The 19673-nt window shown below is 46.8% G+C and overlaps 1 protein-coding gene across 4 annotated transcripts in view; it reads left to right on the top strand.

The window, feature by feature from the left end:
- Window positions 1–19673, top strand: part of LOC144755198 (coagulation factor XIII B chain-like) — a 603405-nt gene that overhangs the window by 241702 nt on the left and 342030 nt on the right. For 3 of the 4 annotated variants that reach the window (XM_078643896.1, XM_078643904.1, XM_078643878.1), the window contains exon 2: window positions 18815–18997. The exons of the other annotated variant lie outside the window; for it this stretch is intronic. In XM_078643896.1, coding sequence (XP_078500022.1) covers window positions 18815–18997 — 183 coding nt within the window. The remainder of the gene's footprint in view (window positions 1–18814; window positions 18998–19673) is intronic. 4 annotated transcript variants of the gene reach the window in all.

Genomic DNA, 19673 nt, shown 5'->3' with positions numbered 1-19673 from the left:
AGGGCAAATGTTCCTTTGCAAGACTATCACAAGTCTCTTGTAGGATCTGTAATACAGCACAATGATAATCTACCTCAAAGGGTGCAACTGACGCCGCCATGTCTAGACCCTCAAGGTCCGGGACAAACATTTTAATGCCAAAGAGCATTTTGTATGAGGTCCGCCCACCCAGAGACCTTCTAGGGAGATTATTAAGTGCACGTTGTACGCTATACAAATGGGTGAACCAGTTCCTGCCAGCACCTAAAACTCTAGCTGTCAAGGATTGCTTTAAGTTACGGTTCATCTGTTCCACAACACTATTGCCCTCAGGCCGGTATGGAGACTAAAATTTGACCTGCACCCCCAAAGACCTTCTTTGTTCGCCTTAGAAGCAAACGCTGGGCCTTGGTCAGAATGGAGAGTGCCACATGCAAAAATTCCCACAAAGACATGCTAATCCCTGATGACAGTGCGAGCATCAGCGCTGCGTTGTGGCCAGACCCATAAGAAGCATGGGCATGAATCCACTGCAACTAAGATAAACTTATACGAACTATCAGAAGAGAAAGGACCGCAGTGATCCAAATAAACACACCCAAGTGGTTTATTGGATATGTACAACTGTGTTTGTGTTGGACGTGCAGAAGTCAAAGGTTTAATCTGCTGGAAAATGTCACAAGTGAGGACATAATCACAAGTCTGTTTATACAATCCGTGCCACCAGTAACATTGTTGCAAGATAGAGACAGTCACTGAAATGCTGGCATGAGCAGAGGCCATGCCCTCGTAAGCGGCTGTTATCAAGGAAGGCCTGCGGTCCGCGTTAGGAATCAATCTGTCACTAACATTGTTAATTCTCACATAGGGAGCTTTATCAGGACTTAAATGATAAGAGTATTTAGAAGGGAAACCTCTCGGGTAATCACTTCCCTTCTCTGTTCCAGCAATAGCTGCCAAGATGTCATCATCAATCTTGCTTTTGCACCTTGTAACTCGTGCTGCTAAATATGTCACCACTGCTGTCTTTGCTGCCTTGTCAGCAAGACTATTACCAACAGCGTGTACTCCTACGCGCTGGTGACCAAGAGTATGAAATACATTTAACGAGAGGCATGCGCTCTTTAAGTTCTGCAACTCTAACCCAAAGCATTTTGTGTTTTATTGTGCTACCTTTGGAATCCCGATAGTCATTTTGAGTCCAAAAGAATAAATTGTCGTTGAAAGACTGAACACAGTAGTAAGAGTCGCTTACAATTAGAGTAGTCACAAAATGATCAGCATACTCCAGTGCAAGCACCAAAGCACGTAGCTTTGCCAATTGGGCAGTACAGTCCCCTAATGACTGCGTGTGCACGACATCGGACCTGAATTCTCCATTCACAATGGTACCAACCACTATTGTGCAGGCTGCTGAATAAGCATGACTAGAATCTGTCGCCAGTTGCGCCAAACCGTCAGTATAAATGATACAGTGGTAATCCTCAAGCGGGCGCAAAGACAGAGGAGCAGGAAGAACAAATTCATACTGTAAGAACTCCTGAGTCTGCAACGAGGGGTCAAAAATAACCATGACATCCGGAAATGTCAGTGAAGTGGCCCACTGTATCCAACGTGGATGAAAAGCCTTTGAATTAGGTACACTGGCTTTCGTCACTGCCTCCAAGGAAGGATGCTGGGTTACAACCAACATGCGTTTCCCTTGTGACAGTGCCCTTCCTTTAAGAATTGCCATCTACACTGCTGTCAAAACTTTCTCGACAGTAGAAAATCGCATTTCAGCCGAAGTGTACAAGTTTGACTTGTAAGCGGTAGGGACCGTGTCTCCTTCATTAAACGTCAAATACGTGAAACCCACTGCGCCTGGCACAATTCTTATTATCAGGTTTGTGTGGTTGTCACGTGTCAGCAAGAATTTAGATTCAAGTTGATCAGCCGGCAAAGATTGCATTATAGCTGAATGCTCAGGAAGCCAGCAAGATTTGGTATAAGCAGGTTGTATCAAGGAATATATCGGCTTGATATGCTGGGTGTATTCGGGAATATAAGTGCGCCCAAAATTCAGAAAACCCAGCAAAGATTGGAGCTTTTTCAGAGTTGACGGAGCGCTCAAGCATACGCATTTCTCCAGAAAGTGAGGAGCCAAACCTCGCCCTTCATTGTTGGACTCATAGCCCAAAAACAACACTGTGTACTCTGCAATATGCGATTTTGCAAAGTTTGTAACTGAAGTCCGCAAACATAAGAATTATGCAGTCAACGCGACACAAATGCAGCCATAATTCGTCGTCAGTGAGCTATATATCATCAATGTACGAGTATGCATCGGGGTCGAGTCTCTCCAACAGAGAGACTATCCTAGCGGCAAAGACGCCTGGGCTGTTCTTGTAGCCCATGGCTAACCTTTTGAACAGTTTTTGTTTGCCACCCGAGGTAAAGGCTGTCCATTGACTACTAATCGAGGACAGGTTATGGCTAAAAAAGCCATTGGAAATGTCAAGTGTGGTTTTAAACCTTTTTCTCTCGAGACTATCGACTAGTGCAGAACTCTGGGTATTTTATACAGGATATGTCCGAGACTGAGTGTTCAAATGCCGGTAATCTAAAACCAGGCGGTATGACCCATCAGGCTTGGTCACAGTGAATAAAGGATTATTCATGGGAGACACACATGTTTCAATTACACCTTGACATTCCAATTGTTTAAGGATTTCTGCAACGGGAGCTTTTGGTTCTCGCTGCATGGGATATTGGGGTTGTGGCTGTGGCATAGACCGCAATGGTATCTTGTGGCTGGGTGAAAGTCTATCCCCCCCAACTTGAGTACGGTGCAACGCCGGTGCAAGCTCCAAAGCCCACTCTTCTGCAAAATTCTGCACCTGCTCCCTCGGCACAGTGAGTGTGAAACTAGGGAGGATTACCTACTCCCCTCTCGGAGCGGCCAAAATGAAAGGTGAGGGCCAGTCTGTCTCCCCTAACAAAATGTCATATGTGGAAGTCAGATTTTCCCAAAATATCAATTTTAATATACGTTGTATGTCACCCGCAATCAAAAGGACTATTTCATAGTCTGTCAGGGGGAGCCCCCCTAGTGTCAGCTGTTTCTACGGTGACGTAAATGTCAGTAGCTGGCGTAGAAAGTCGTCCTGGTCGACTTTACCATCACCCGGGCGGGGCTGCTCACGTCCCTGTGGGGCACCCTGTCCTCTGCCACGTTCTCCTCCACCAGTTTGTGAGACCAATGTTTCCAGTAAAGAACAAGGGGAACGTTGATCAGGAACGTAAAACCTATCAGGGTACCTAATGTTCGCACGGTCGCACAAATCATATTTACGCTCAGTAGACACTGGTATTGGCGACGCAGGACGCGATCCTTGTTCTGTTGCGGTTTCCCCTGTTTTTTGATCTTCCAATTCTGCTTTGGAAAAACAGGACGGTCGTCTTTATTAGACTTACACGTCTGAATTTGCGGTTGCGCTGCTGTTTTAGCAAAAGGCTTAACACCTAACCTATTGCGGCCAATGGTCTTATAAGCCTCTGCAATCATTTTCAGCAACTGCCGGGGCTTATCGGCATCGGGGACATCGCGCAAAGCATTAGACACCTTTCCCAACTCAACAGCCGCCTCTGGACCATGTTGATCCTGAACACGCTTTATCACGGGGGGCAGAACAGTCATAGGCGGTGTGCCAAAGAACTTCGCATGGACTGCTGCAAATATTCTACCCCAGTTTTCACAATCAGTTACCTCTGGTACAAAGTCTTTCTGCAAACTAATGGTCAGAATCCTGTGTTTCTCCACAGGAGTCATATAAGTAAATACTGCTTCCAGTTGGCCAAATTTCTCGGCAAGCCAAAAAGGCATCTCGTCCTTGTCTTGGGGGACTTGCCCATAACCAAATTAACCATGACGGGACTAATTTTGATCCCGGCTGGTCCAACTGGTTGCCCTGCAGCACCAGATGCCCCCACCTGGATGTTGCGTGAAACGTATTGTACTAAAGCCCTAAGCACCCCTACAGCAGAGGCATAAAGGACTCTTAAGACCACTATGGGGACTGTGGGGTAACGTGGGTGTGGAGTAAACCCGGCCAGTACAGGCACAGTGGCCCCTGGAATTGATAAGGGACCCAACCGAACCATACCCATGGTGTGGGGAAGGGCGCCATTAAATCAAACTTGATGCTGCCAAGTGGAAATCAGAATCTCCTGTGACCTATATGGTGTATACATATTAGGGACGGCAGTGGGAGTTTAAACATGAAACGTACCACTATCCCCATTCACTGCAGGAAAGGTAACCCATGAGTAAAAAAGATCAAATGGGTATGCTGCTTCAGCACTCACCACAAATAGCACCGCCATGCCTTCATTGGGCACCCGAACGCCTGCAAATGATTGTGGACGGGCACCCAACTATGCGGGGCGATATCAACCTCACCCATGAGGACACAGAAGAGAAAATACAATCCATATAAGTTGTAGCACAAATAGGTAGTAATTCAAAGTATGAACCTTTTTAAAATCTCAAGCTTGAATGAACCTATAAGTCATCTATAAAGGTAGGTTAATCATCACAACTGTTATCCGGAAACAGCAGTGAGGGTGTTGTGGACTGATGTAAGCACTACACAAGAGTCTCCAATATAAGACCACTACGTTAGGTGCGCCATGTTGCAGGGATTTTGCTTATGCACAGAACTATGCACAGAAAACCAGGACCTCAGTGAATTGTGGTGGACCAGAAACTCACCTCAGAACCCAGAACCCCATTCCGACCAGCACCAGTGTCTCATTAGCTCTCCGTCCTGGAGCGAAGCTACCAATGATTTGATCACCCAGAACATACGACTTAGGGCACTCTCAGAAATGATGGGAATCAAGAACACTCTTTCATTTTACCCTCATACCAGTCTACAATGTGAGTAATTAGAGACACAGTAAAGTTTAAAATGTTTATTTTAAACTACGTGCTCTAAGATGCAGTATTTTGGATAACATAAGCAGGCATATGATTAGAAATAAAACAGTCAGCATTGTTAAAATTCCATAAAACACAAAGGGAGAAATCATATTACAATGTTAGTGGAAACAGGTCCTATAGCGCCTTGTGTACCACTCTCTCCTGCTAGTAACTAGGTTTTATAATAATAGAAAGTCTCTTAAGCTTAAATTGCGTACCCCATACCTCCAAGATCAGCAGAAGTGAATCACATCAGGATCAGCAAAGCTCTCTGTCTCTGGAAACGAAAAGTCTTCAGATATGTTCTCATCACCCCTTCATGGGATGCCCATAATAATCCATTCGCTCCTTTACCACTTCAACCAGCCTCAGTTGTATTACATCTGGTTGTTATGAGACCGCTCAGATCACACTGAAGGTCTCTTCGAGAACCTCTATCACTGACTTAAGACCACCTCCCAATCCCCTAATAGACTTTGACCTCCGATTATGACCCGCAGTGTTCAGAACACCGCTCTCTCTTCTAAAGCTCAGAGCCCCACTATCAGCACTTGGTGCTCCCACCACCTCTCTGACCACTTTCATTAACCCTCAGAGTCTGTCAGCTAGTGCCACTGGCTCTTACAATCTGTTTACTCATCCATAGCCCAGAAGCTAGTTATACTTGCTCTCAGAATCTCCTTGTTAGGCCATACTGTTACTTGGAATTCTGCAGACCATCCTCTTTGCAACTCTTTAAAGCTAATCTAGCTCTGTATCAGATTTAACAGTCTGTTGGACCTGTAGTAAATACCAGCCTCGCCTTTAAGAACCCATATGCTACACTTTTCAAATGCTGATGACACTTCTGTTGATATATTTACAACAAGGGGTGGTGAGGGACAGAGTCTCTGAATTAAGCAGAATACTCTCACCCAGTCAAGAGATCAGGGCTAGATCCAACACCGTTTTTTAGCTCATTGCACCATCCCAGTTTCAGAACCTGGCTGTATGCAAATTAGTCTGTCCCTGGCCCAGTGCATCATGGGAACAGGGCAGACCAGACTACAAAAGCCAATTCTTACACTGGGAAGGAAACAAGCTTCCGGGGACCGGTTTCTGGCATTACAGCCGTCTTCGGCCCGGCTTGCTTGAATCCTGATGGTGCAATGAGCAAGGGACTCATGTCTGAGTATACCCTTCCACGCTTAGGGTGGACAAAAATATTTACAACAAGGGGTGGTGAGGGACAGAGTCTCTGAATTAAGCAGAATACTCTCACCCAGTCAAGAGATCAGGGCTAGATCCAACACCGTTTTTTAGCTCATTGCACCATCCCAGTTTCAGAACCTGGCTGTATGCAAATTAGTCTGTCCCTGGCCCAGTGCATCATGGGAACAGGGCAGACCAGACTACAAAAGCCAATTCTTACACTGGGAAGGAAACAAGCTTCCGGGGACCGGTTTCTGGCATTACAGCCGTCTTCGGCCCGGCTTGCTTGAATCCTGATGGTGCAATGAGCAAGGGACTCATGTCTGAGTATACCCTTCCACGCTTAGGGTGGACAAAAACATTTACAACAAGGGGTGGTGAGGGACAGAGTCTCTGAATTAAGCAGAATACTCTCACCCAGTCAAGAGATCAGGGCTAGATCCAACACCGTTTTTTAGCTCATTGCACCATCCCAGTTTCAGAACCTGGCTGTATGCAAATTAGTCTGTCCCTGGCCCAGTGCATCATGGGAACAGGGCAGACCAGACTACAAAAGCCAATTCTTACACTGGGAAGGAAACAAGCTTCCGGGGACCGGTTTCTGGCATTACAGCCGTCTTCGGCCCGGCTTGCTTGAATCCTGATGGTGCAATGAGCAAGGGACTCATGTCTGAGTGGACCCTTCCACGCTTAGGGTGGACAAAAATATTTACAACAAGGGGTGGTGAGGGACAGAGTCTCTGAATTAAGCAGAATACTCTCACCCAGTCAAGAGATCAGGGCTAGATCCAACACCGTTTTTTAGCTCATTGCACCATCCCAGTTTCAGAACCTGGCTGTATGCAAATTAGTCTGTCCCTGGCCCAGTGCATCATGGGAACAGGGCAGACCAGACTACAAAAGCCAATTCTTACACTGGGAAGGAAACAAGCTTCCGGGGACCGGTTTCTGGCATTACAGCCGTCTTCGGCCCGGCTTGCTTGAATCCTGATGGTGCAATGAGCAAGGGACTCATGTCTGAGTATACCCTTCCACGCTTAGGGTGGACAAAAATATTTACAACAAGGGGTGGTGAGGGACAGAGTCTCTGAATTAAGCAGAATACTCTCACCCAGTCAAGAGATCAGGGCTAGATCCAACACCGTTTTTTAGCTCATTGCACCATCCCAGTTTCAGAACCTGGCTGTATGCAAATTAGTCTGTCCCTGGCCCAGTGCATCATGGGAACAGGGCAGACCAGACTACAAAAGCCAATTCTTACACTGGGAAGGAAACAAGCTTCCGGGGACCGGTTTCTGGCATTACAGCCGTCTTCGGCCCGGCTTGCTTGAATCCTGATGGTGCAATGAGCAAGGGACTCATGTCTGAGTGTACCCTTCCACGCTTAGGGTGGACAAAAATATTTACAACAAGGGGTGGTGAGGGACAGAGTCTCTGAATTAAGCAGAATACTCTCACCCAGTCAAGAGATCAGGGCTAGATCCAACACCGTTTTTTAGCTCATTGCACCATCCCAGTTTCAGAACCTGGCTGTATGCAAATTAGTCTGTCCCTGGCCCAGTGCATCATGGGAACAGGGCAGACCAGACTACAAAAGCCAATTCTTACACTGGGAAGGAAACAAGCTTCCGGGGACCGGTTTCTGGCCTTACAGCCGTCTTCGGCCCGGCTTGCTTGAATCCTGATGGTGCAATGAGCAAGGGACTCATGTCTGAGTATACCCTTCCACGCTTAGGGTGGACAAAAATATTTACAACAAGGGGTGGTGAGGGACAGAGTCTCTGAATTAAGCAGAATACTCTCACCCAGTCAAGAGATCAGGGCTAGATCCAACACCGTTTTTTAGCACATTGCACCATCCCAGTTTCAGAACCTGGCTGTATGCAAATTAGTCTGTCCCTGGCCCAGTGCATCATGGGAACAGGGCAGACCAGACTACAAAAGCCAATTCTTACACTGGGAAGGAAACAAGCTTCCGGGGACCGGTTTCTGGCATTACAGCCGTCTTCGGCCCGGCTTGCTTGAATCCTGATGGTGCAATGAGCAAGGGACTCATGTCTGAGTATACCCTTCCACGCTTAGGGTAGACAAAAATATTTACAACAAGGGGTGGTGAGGGACAGAGTCTCTGAATTAAGCAGAATACTCTCACCCAGTCAAGAGATCAGGGCTAGATCCAACACCGTTTTTTAGCTCATTGCACCATCCCAGTTTCAGAACCTGGCTGTATGCAAATTAGTCTGTCCCTAGCCCAGTGCATCATGGGAACAGGGCAGACCAGACTACAAAAGCCAATTCTTACACTGGGAAGGAAACAAGCTTCCGGGGACCGGTTTCTGGCATTACAGCCGTCTTCGGCCCGGCTTGCTTGAATCCTGATGGTGCAATGAGCAAGGGACTCATGTCTGAGTGGACCCTTCCACGCTTAGGGTGGACAAAAATATTTACAACAAGGGGTGGTGAGGGACAGAGTCTCTGAATTAAGCAGAATACTCTCACCCAGTCAAGAGATCAGGGCTAGATCCAACACCGTTTTTTAGCTCATTGCACCATCCCAGTTTCAGAACCTGGCTGTATGCAAATTAGTCTGTCCCTGGCCCAGTGCATCATGGGAACAGGGCAGACCAGACTACAAAAGCCTATTCTTACACTGGGAAGGAAACAAGCTTCCGGGGACCAGTTTCTGGCATTACAGCCGTCTTCGGCCCGGCTTGCTTGAATCCTGATGGTGCAATGAGCAAGGGACTCATGTCTGAGTGTACCCTTCCACACTTAGGGTGGACAAAAATATTTACAACAAGGGGTGGTGAGGGACAGAGTCTCTGAATTAAGCAGAATACTCTCACCCAGTCAAGAGATCAGGGCTAGATCCAACACCGTTTTTTAGCTCATTGCACCATCCCAGTTTCAGAACCTGGCTGTATGCAAATTAGTCTGTCCCTGGCCCAGTGCATCATGGGAACAGGGCAGACCAGACTACAAAAGCCAATTCTTACACTGGGAAGGAAACAAGCTTCCGGGGACCGGTTTCTGGCATTACAGCCGTCTTCGGCCCAGCTTGCTTGAATCCTGATGGTGCAATGAGCAAGGGACTCATGTCTGAGTATACCCTTCCACGCTTAGGGTGGACAAAAATATTTACAACAAGGGGTGGTGAGGGACAGAGTCTCTGAATTAAGCAGAATACTCTCACCCAGTCAAGAGATCAGGGCTAGATCCAACACCGTTTTTTAGCTCATTGCACCATCCCAGTTTCAGAACCTGGCTGTATGCAAATTAGTCTGTCCCTGGCCCAGTGCATCATGGGAACAGGGCAGACCAGACTACAAAAGCCAATTCTTACACTGGGAAGGAAACAAGCTTCCGGGGACCGGTTTCTGGCAATACAGCCGTCTTCGGCCTGGCTTGCTTGAATCCTGATGGTGCAATGAGCAAGGGACTCATGTCTGAGTATACCCAGAGACTCTGTCCATCACCACCCCTTGTTGTAAATTATTTTGTCCACCCTAAGCGTGGAAGGGTATACTCAGACATGAGTCCCTTGCTCATTGCACCATCAGGATTCAAGCAAGCCGGGCCGAAGACGGCTGAAATGCCAGAAACCGGTCCCCGGAAGCTTGTTTCCTTCCCAGTGTAAGAATTGGCTTTTGTAGTCTGGTCTGCCCTGTTCCCATGATGCACTGGGCCAGGGACAGACTAATTTGCATACAGCCAGGTTCTGAAACTGGGATGGTGCAATGAGCTAAAAAACGGTGTTGGATCTAGCCCTGATCTCTTGACTGGGTGAGAGTACTCTGCTTAATTCAGAGACTCTGTCCATCACCACCCCTTGTTGTAAATTATTTTGTCCACCCTAAGCGTGGAAGGGTATACTCAGATGTGAGTCCCTTGCTCATTGCACCATCAGGATTCAAGCAAGCCGGGCCGAAGACGGCTGAAATGCCAGAAACCGGTCCCCGGAAGCTTGTTTCCTTCCCAGTGTAAGAATTGGCTTTTGTAGTCTGGTCTGCCCTGTTCCCATGATGCACTGGGCCAGGGACAGACTAATTTGCATACAGCCAGGTTCTGAAACTGGGATGGTGCAATGAGCTAAAAAACGGTGTTGGATCTAGCCCTGATCTCTTGACTGGGTGAGAGTACTCTGCTTAATTCAGAGACTCTGTCCATCACCACCCCTTGTTGTAAATTATTTTGTCCACCCTAAGCGTGGAAGGGTATACTCAGATGTGAGTCCCTTGCTCATTGCACCATCAGGATTCAAGCAAGCCGGGCCGAAGACGGCTGAAATCCCAGAAACCGGTCCCCGGAAGCTTGTTTCCTTCCCAGTGTAAGAATTGGCTTTTGTAGTCTGGTCTGCCCTGTTCCCATGATGCACTGGGCCAGGGACAGACTAATTTGCATACAGCCAGGTTCTGAAACTGGGATGGTGCAATGAGCTAAAAAACAGTGTTGGATCTAGCCCTGATCTCTTGACTGGGTGAGAGTACTCTGCTTAATTCAGAGACTCTGTCCATCACCACCCCTTGTTGTAAATTACTTCTGTTGATATAAGCATCGGTCCTGCTCTCTATCAGCATCACATCCCTTCGGCTGGCACTCAGACCTTACCATACCTACTTTTTATCAGCACTAAGACCCTCTACTCCAGAGCTCAGACCACCTCCTCCATCAACAAATTTCAGTGCCACCTCTGCTGGTCCCCTGAGTTCCTCTTCTAAACCCAGTGGACCATCCTTCACTGGATATCACAGTCACTTAGTTAGCCCTTGATCCTTTATGATGATCTTGGCATTTAGAACACTCTACAGCACTGTTAGAAATTGGGTCTCTGGTTGGCAGAGGTATGAACCCTGTCCAAGGAGGAACCACAATCCTAGTCAGGGTAATTGTAGTATACACTGTGGGGCATATTTAAAAGCCTCTATCGCCACAGGAAGGTGAACAGCCATGGCAACGCGGGGATTACCCCGCACTGCCGTTACAACGCAGGAATTACAACGAAAGTCATTACAACGACTTTCGCTGGAGGGTGCTCTTGGATAGGGAATAGTTTAATTTTTTATCCAACTCCTTCCCTACTGTCAACGTGGGCTGGAGTTGGAATAGAAAATTAAACTATTCCACTATCCAGCGCCCTCCTGCGAAAGTCGTTGTAACGACTTTCGTTGTAATTCCTGCGTTGTAATGGCACGCGTGGTAATACCACGCGTTGTAATGTCATACAACCCACAGGAACGTCACTTTTTATGACGTTCCTGTGGCGATAAACCGTTCGCCTTATTTACAAGGCGGCGTTAAGCGATTTAACGTGGCTTAACGCCACTTGTAAATAAGGCCCCCTTTCACGCTACACTTAGCGTGAAGGGGGCGAGCATTGGATGTTGAGGTGGGAGTTCTGCCACAACATCCATTGATTTTGAGTCTGCCCCCTATTTACAAGTATGGCGTAAATTGGAGGCAGCGCCAAAATAAAGACTGGGGAAAAGCTTGTCCTAACATGGCGAAAAGTGGAGAAATGCTTAATTTTGCCTTGATTTTGCTGTTTCTATATGTGCTGCATTGTGCAGCACACATAGAAAGAGCAAATTGTCATAAATGATTCTTCATGTGCAGGAAGGTGTTCCTTCCTGCACATGAACAATCATTTAAAACATTACTATTTGCAACTCCTATGTGTACTGCACAATGCATCACACATAAAAGTTACAATTCGCCATTCTGGATTGTTTATGTGCAGGAAGGGGCACCTTCCTGCACATAAGCAATCATTCTTCCCAACGCAGACACCCTTGCAAGGGGCCTGGGGTGGTGCTAGGCAGCTAGATATAGTGCCAGCACTAGGAGAAATGAAGGGGTGTGCTGCATTCTTGTGAATATGGCACATCCCTTCATTTTCAGAATGGCGGAGCGTGGCATTAGCAATGTTTGCTTAATGCCACACTTCTCAATTCCCTTGTGAATATGCCCCTAAATATTTACCTGTGCTCACCCTCTGGTGGTTTGGCACAGAGCAGTGAGGGTAAACTAAAGAGGCAAAGATGAAATTATCGTGTACACACAAACAGTAACAAACTGAAAACGCCACAATAGTACGCCACACCAGCTTAGAAAAATAGCCAATATTTATATGAGTAAAACAAGGCCAAAATAATACAAAGCCAACATACAACATACAAAAGTCAAGTTATGAATTTTGCAGGTTGAAATCAAAATGCTGTGCTTAGAAATCAATAGCTCCAACTGGGCCTATCTGGTCGTGCTGGACTGGGGCAAATCTAAAAGTCCAGTCCAACTACGATGGAGCGCGGGCCAGATCCAGGAGTCATCTATACCCGAATGACAGCACCTTGTATGAATTGAAGCTTAGGAATGATGCATTCAGCAAAGGAGGGGATGAATCGCTGTTCAAGGCAAATGGTTATTTCCGAAGTCCGCCTGCCATCCCGTCGTGAAAATGGACCGCTGGCCATAAGGGCGGGGGGGGGGGTCCCGTGGGTGCTATTAGGATGCGCCAACCACAGTGGCGGGCGCATCCTGCATCTCTAACATTGGAGTTGGTGGTGCACTCAGTGGTCCACCACAATGTTAGGGAGGCATGCACAGCATGGCAGGCACCACGCTGTGCTTGCCATGTTGTGCATGGAACTGCAGGGGGGTACCATAGGTACCCCCATGTCCACCCTCCACTCCTCTCGGAGTGCTTGGGGGCCTGTTGCGACTCCACATGCACATTGTAATATGGCTGGCGGTGTCAAACAGACACCGCCACCACATTGCAGCCTTTTCAGCCCGGTCGCAAGTCGACCATGGCGGAAATGCGCCGCGTCCCCCCAGCCATACTAATATGTCAGGGGGTCTTTTTTACAGGGATGGCAGGCAGATTGCCCCACCGGCCCGGCGGTGACCACCGCTGGCCCGGCGGGAGCAATCCGCCTGCCATCCTAATGGGGCCCTATGTGTCTGGCTGATGCGTCGATGTCAAACCACTGGACTGAAGGTAACATTCTGGCGAAAAGCCGCGCAGGGCCAGGGAATGCATTGGGGATGATGCTTTGCAGATGCCAGTGATGCAGTGGGTGAGACTCATGCAGCAGTGGTGATGCAGTGACGCTGCATCTGCAGAGTTGGGGCTGCGCTGTAAGTCGAGGTTGTTGCATCGCTCAGTCGGCAAGCGGTGGCCACAGCTTTATTGCAGGCATCAGTGATATCACAGGGAAATGTGCCGGTTCCGATTGGTGTGTCGGTGTCGATGCATTGGTTTCTTAGGTTGCAGCACCAAACACTCACTTCCAAGGGCCCAGAGGTGGATTTGGCACCACTTGGCAGAGCAAGACTCACAGCAAAGGAGCTCAGGCAGAGGTAGCAAGATGTAGGTGAAGTTTTTGATATCCCTGAGACTTATGAAACAGGAGGCAACCTCAACAAGCCCTTGGAGAACCTTTGGAGATACAGGCTGTAGAATCAAAACCACTCCTCTCACCCCCAGGCAAGAAGCAGCAGGCAGCAGGTCAACACAGCAAAGCAAGCAGTAATGTGGCACTCCGTCTTGGCACCACAACTGCTCTTCTTCCTGCCAGAAGCATTCTGAGTATGTGGTTTCAGAGGTCCAGTATTTACACCCAGTTTAGCCTTTGAATTAGGGAGATATCAAAGAAAGGTCTTTGTGGTGCACAAGACCGTGTCCTGCCCCAGACTCACTACAGGGTGGTATGCAACCCCATGTGTGGGGACAGGCACAGCCCTCCTCAGGTGCAAGTGTCAGCTCCTCCCTCTCACTCTAGCTCAGGATGTGAGTGGCACATCTCAGCTCCCTTTGTGTGTGACTGTCTAGAGGGAATGCACAAAGCTCAGCTACCACCCAACCCAGACATGTATTTCAGAGACAGGGAGAAGGCAAGGATTGGTTAAAGTATGAATATGTTGACTTTAAATAGTGAACTTTTTGGACCTGCAATTTAAAAACGCAGGGGCATATTATCAAAACTCGGCGATAAAATTATCGCTGCTTTGTCGGCAGGAAACTGCCGCTAAAGTGGCGATAATGGGCTTGATAATGGGTGGAAGCAATGGGGATCTCTACGGGCTAACCACATTAGAAATATGATTAAGAAGTGTTTAGAAAAGTAATTTCCTCATATATACTCATATATGTTCCCTAGAATCACAAAGGTTTACACCTTCTGTCACTTTTCTTCTTTTTTCTCCTCATCCATTGTGACTCCTGGTTTTGGTCCTCCGCATGGTCCTGGTCCAAGTCCTCATTTTGTAAGTTGCTATGGTCTTCCTAGCTGTGGTTCTCCTAGTCCTGGTAACCTTGGTAGTGGTCTTCTCTGTCCTTACTGTCCCTGGTCCTACTTCCACCAATGACTTAGCTTGGCATTTCCACTGGACTGTGTCTACTGGAGCAGACTGATTTGCAAATTGTTGGTTACAATCTGTGATGGCATGGTGGGCTAAATAACGATGGGTTGGAATGCTACCCTGAGCGATTGTCAGTAGTTAGACTCATTGCAAGCATCCTCTCATCACCATTTCTGTGTCTTGGTACCCAGTTCTGATCCTGCTATCTCCTTATTATATCTGACTCCTCACATTCTAGGTTATCCTGATCCCCTTGATCCTATTCCTTTTCCCTCTGTCCTTCTGGTATTGCACCCACTGGACCTAGCTGTTCTCCTGGGCATGACAATTCAGTTCCCAGCTCTCCATCATGTTCCTTCTGGATATGGTCATCCTGGTCCAGACTTTTATCTATCTGAGATCTTAGTGACTCTTTGAATCTTGCTCAACTGACCCAATGGATTAGTTCCCCATCCCATAGGGGGGGCATATTCTAGATGCAGTCAGCTTCAACTTCCCCCTTGTTGTCCAGGAACCATTTTCTGTTTCCTGGTCCGACCATTTTTTAATCCAATTATCATGGACTACCAGATACCTTATCCGACCATGAGGTCACTTAAGGACAAACCTCGTCAACAAATTGCGCCCGCTGCCCTGTGCAGAGTCCTGTCAGACACCCACCCTCACGCTTCTAAGGACCTGACTGACACTGTGGGGGGTTTCAATAACTGGATTTTACGGGCTGTGGAACATCTTTCCCTACCTCAGGTCAATAAGAGAGCAATAAACACTCCATCCAAACCATGGTTCTCTGACGAGCTTAAAGAGCTAAAGCAATCATGTAAAAAGTTGGAGCGCAGCTGGAGACAGGCCTACTGCCCATTGGCAAAAATAGTACTAAGGAAATCCCAGAAAGATTACTATGCCACTATTAGGAAGGCCAAAGGCAACTAAGTTGGAGCGCATCGCTCAGTCAAAAAATAACTCTAAAGAAATATTTTCCGTCGTCCAGAGCCTCCTTAAGCCTTGTGCGGAACGTATTGCTATTCCTGCCTCTAACTCTTGGTGTGAGAAGCTGTCCGGGATCTTTATAGACAAGATCCAAATGATGCAGGACAGCTTCGGGCCAAGCATCCAAGCGCAGACCGCCCCGGCCCTAAACTCAGCCAGCATCTCCCTGACAGCTTTGTCACCCATTCCCCATTGGATACATTGGCCATTCTTAAATCCCTCAAATCAGGTTCTTCAGCGGACCCTTGCTTAGCTATGCAGTTAGCAGCTGTGTCGGAGGTAGTGAACCTTGAAGTAAACAATATCATTAATTTATTGCTTCAAACCGCCACGATTCCGCTGGAGTGTAAAGAGGCTAAGCTACTCCCCGTGCTAAAAAAGCCTTTTATAAACCCTGCTACTCTAGCCAGTTACCGACCTATCTCACTTCTCCCGGGCGTGGCGAAGGTGTGCGAGAAGTCAGTCCACAAACAACTCTCCAAGTTTGTTGAGACTTCTGCTCCCCTCCACCCAGCCCAGTCTGGATCAGGGCCACATACATCACTGAGACTGCCCTGGTTGAGATGTTGGAGGCTATTAGAGAATGCCTAGATTCAGGCGGCAGAGTGGACCTGATTTTATTGGACCTATCTGCCGCTTTTGATGCGGTGCCCCATCGTCAACTTTTAGCCCGTCTCTCTAATATCGGAATCTTAGGTCCGGATTCCGATTGGATTGAATCCTTTCTAGAGAACAGAACATAGCAGGAATGGCTGCCTCCGTTTTCTTCAGCACCTAAAAAGGTGGCTACCGGAGTTCCTCAAGGTTCAACTCTAAGCCCCCTTCTCTTCAACGTATACACCATGTCATTAATCTATCTGGCAGAGGAGCTGAGTGCAGAGATCATAGCATACGCTGATGATACCCAGCTCCTCTTTACCGGGAAGGAAAAGGATCTCTCCCCTGATTTAGCCAAAAAATGTCTTGCAGCAGTCTTTAAATGGCTTGTGGGGGCTCAGCTTAAATGCAATGAGGACAAGTCTGAGGTCCTCCTCTATGGGTCCTTCCCCTGCACTTCAGGGATGATCTTTGGCCAGCGGGTTACCCCCTGCCTAACTCAATGGGGAGTCCAGTGAAGAATCTGGGGGTCTGGTTCAGTGAGGATCTCATATTCTCACCACAGATAAAAAACTGGCCAGAGTGTGCTTTGGCACACTGAAATTACTAAGGAAATTCTAGCCACTGCTGCCCAGATCAGGAAAGGAAATGGTGACTCGTGCTCTCATCCTATCGTGCAACAATTAGGCCAATGCTTTATATATTTGCCTTCCCGGTTATCAGCTGAGAAAGCTACAGACCATACAGAATGCGGCAGCAAGAGTGCTGTTGGGCAGTTCCGGTAGGTCTAGTACAAAGCAACATCTCAAGGATTTCCACTGGCTCCCGGTGGGGCAGCGCGTTCTGTTTAAAGCCCTCACCCTTGTCCATGGTGCCTTATACAAATCCAGACCCCGCTGTCTCAGGAGATGTTTTAACTTCTGTGAGCCTTAGAGACATTTACGCTCTGCAGCTCAATGCCTAGCCATTATCCCACGCTACCACCTTGCTAGAATAGGGGGCAGCTCCCTTTCATTCAGGGTGGCCAAAGCCTGGAATGCCCTTCCATATGGTCTGCAAAACACCCAAGACCTTAAGCTGTTTAAAAAGCAGTTAAAAACCTTGCTTTTTAATTAACATAACATACCATCTACTTTTTTGATCACACTGGACTCTTCTTATTCCCTGGTACCATTGTCCTCTTAGAGCTCATCCTTGCGGCTTTGTTTTTGGGTTTCCTGAGTCCCATGTCTGATCCTCATGGTCCTCTCTGACCTGGCCCTCCAGACTTTGGTCTTCCTATTCTTTGTTTCACAGTCCTTGTCCTTCTGGTGATTGTGTGCCAATTGAACCTGCTCCATTTGTCCTAGTGCTTATAGTTTAGAATCACCTGGACTGTCATGTGGTTCCTACGAATCAAGTAGGACTGTGTATCCAGACAACCTAATCGTCAGACTATGGGGACTGCCTCCACACATACAATCAGAATACAAGGGCCTAATTCCTAACTAGCTTGCAGTTGCCCATCTGTCCCCTAACCATGCCAGGGCACCAGATGGTATCTGCAATCTCAGGATATGACCAGTGTAATTCCCCAAGGAAATCATGGAGACAAATCTACCCTTTTGTTGTTACTCTTGCATGCCCAAGGTAGTCATATGAAAGATATGAATTGGATTTTCAAACATTTATTGAAATGATTGCATTATTGTGGAAAGAGCATGAGCTGCAATTATTAGTAGGAGGACATATAGCATTGTAACTGGCATTACAAAAATGGTGAAAAAGATAAACAATTCAACCATTATAACATTGTTGTGTCATTATATGATTACATTTATATGGCTACTCCTACCGAGAGCATAGTCGGAGTACACTCTGATAGATCTCTTGGGACAACTCAACCCCCAATAGCTGTGTATGATGTATCTGGAAGCCGATCTAGTGTAGAGCAGGCTATAAAACTTTGCAAGATGAAAGTTAACTGTACGCAGTGTGAACATATTGGTCGAAAGGACAAGGACCGTTTGTCATTTAGTTACTGAAGTAATAACAGTCATAAGTACTGTATCATGCGTTCATGACACAGCAGGACATGTAGTAGTTCCATCACCATTTGGCCTAAAGGTGAAACATCCATTGCAAAGCAACAAAAATAGGACAAAAATAGGACATAAATAGGACCAAAATCCCAACAATCAGGAATAACACAAGCAGTATGCCTCCAAATACACTGGAAAACAAAGAGTGTATAAAGGACAGAATCACTCCAAATATAGTTCGGAACCTGCTGACAAAGCCAGACGAAATTGCTTTAAAAAAGTGTACCACTCCTGCGGTTTTTGAAGCATTAAATATGCAGTGCACAAGTTCACCAAAATATTGAGGCAGGTTTGTGTGCAACCGCAATTGCATTTCAGAAGAAGACCTTTCAACTTGGAGATGCCATTGCATAACTAAAACGGACGCAAGAGCAGTGCAAGCTTCTCATAAATATGCACCTATGTGTGTGTTTGCTCTTTGATTGTTCAAATTCTGGTTAAGTGCATCGTTTTCGATGAACCAGCCTTGCAGAGAGATAGTCTGCGCTAAAGCAAAGGACGCTTTGATGCTTCTACATGTTCAGACATCCCTAAATTTAAGGAGATTTTATTGGACCACAAATACAAAAGTTTGTTTAATTTCTACTTTCAATGCTGATTTCATATTTAGAGTGACATTTTTATGATATGTAATTTATTTGTCTCATTTCAGAGGAAGGCAGCAAGTGTGGTCCGTTACCAATCCTTCACAATGGAGATATTGTGGGGATCCCACAGCCCTCCTATCCTTCAGGAACTACAGTAGAATATAAGTGTCAAAGTTACCATAAGATACTTGGAAACAGCAAAGTCACCTGCTTGAATGGAGCCTGGTCTGTGCTACCAGAATGTTTAGGTATTTAAAAGAATTATTTTTATACACAAAATTATGGGAAACTATTGGGTCACATACATTTTGAAACGGTAATTTGAGTAAATGCAACAATGAGTGCAGTGCTTGAAATTCAGGGCCTCATTGACAATATTTTACCATAGAGCACTGCTGCAAGCTTTTCTTCTGCGCTGCCTTATGCCCTACGCCAAAAGAAAAGGGCAGATACAGCACATTCATGTCCTCTTTCCCTGCATTGGCACTCAATTGGCTGCCATGCTCCAATGCAGGCCCCTTGCATAAGGATGTAAGCTTGTCAGGATTGTGAGACTGATTGTTTTTGTGCAAGAAAGGACATCTTCTGGCACAATAACAAAATCATTAGAGGCAATTTCCTCCTTCTATGTGTGCTGCAAGAGGAAAAAACAAGGAGAAATAAAGTTATTTCTTCAAGTTGCACCTCCTCTAAGCCACCCTTGGGGAGGTGTAGGCTTTTGACACATTCCCAGGTTTACAGGACATTGTAAATCTCGGACTGTGTCAAATACCATAGGTGTCATGTGGGAACACCCACTGTAACACCCATGGTATGCCTCCCATTGCAGTGTGAGTCAACACAGCGAATTGTGCTGCATTGCCTCACACCATATTTACAAGGCCATGAGAAGCCACACAGTTTGGCTTTACGTGGCCTTGTAGA

The sequence above is a fragment of the Lissotriton helveticus genome, chromosome 1_1 (assembly GCF_964261635.1).
Source record: "Lissotriton helveticus chromosome 1_1, aLisHel1.1, whole genome shotgun sequence".
In the NCBI taxonomy this organism is placed as follows: Eukaryota; Metazoa; Chordata; class Amphibia; order Caudata; family Salamandridae; genus Lissotriton; species Lissotriton helveticus.
Note: the sequence above shows the minus strand (reverse complement) of the source record. Positions and strands in the feature narration are given on the sequence as shown.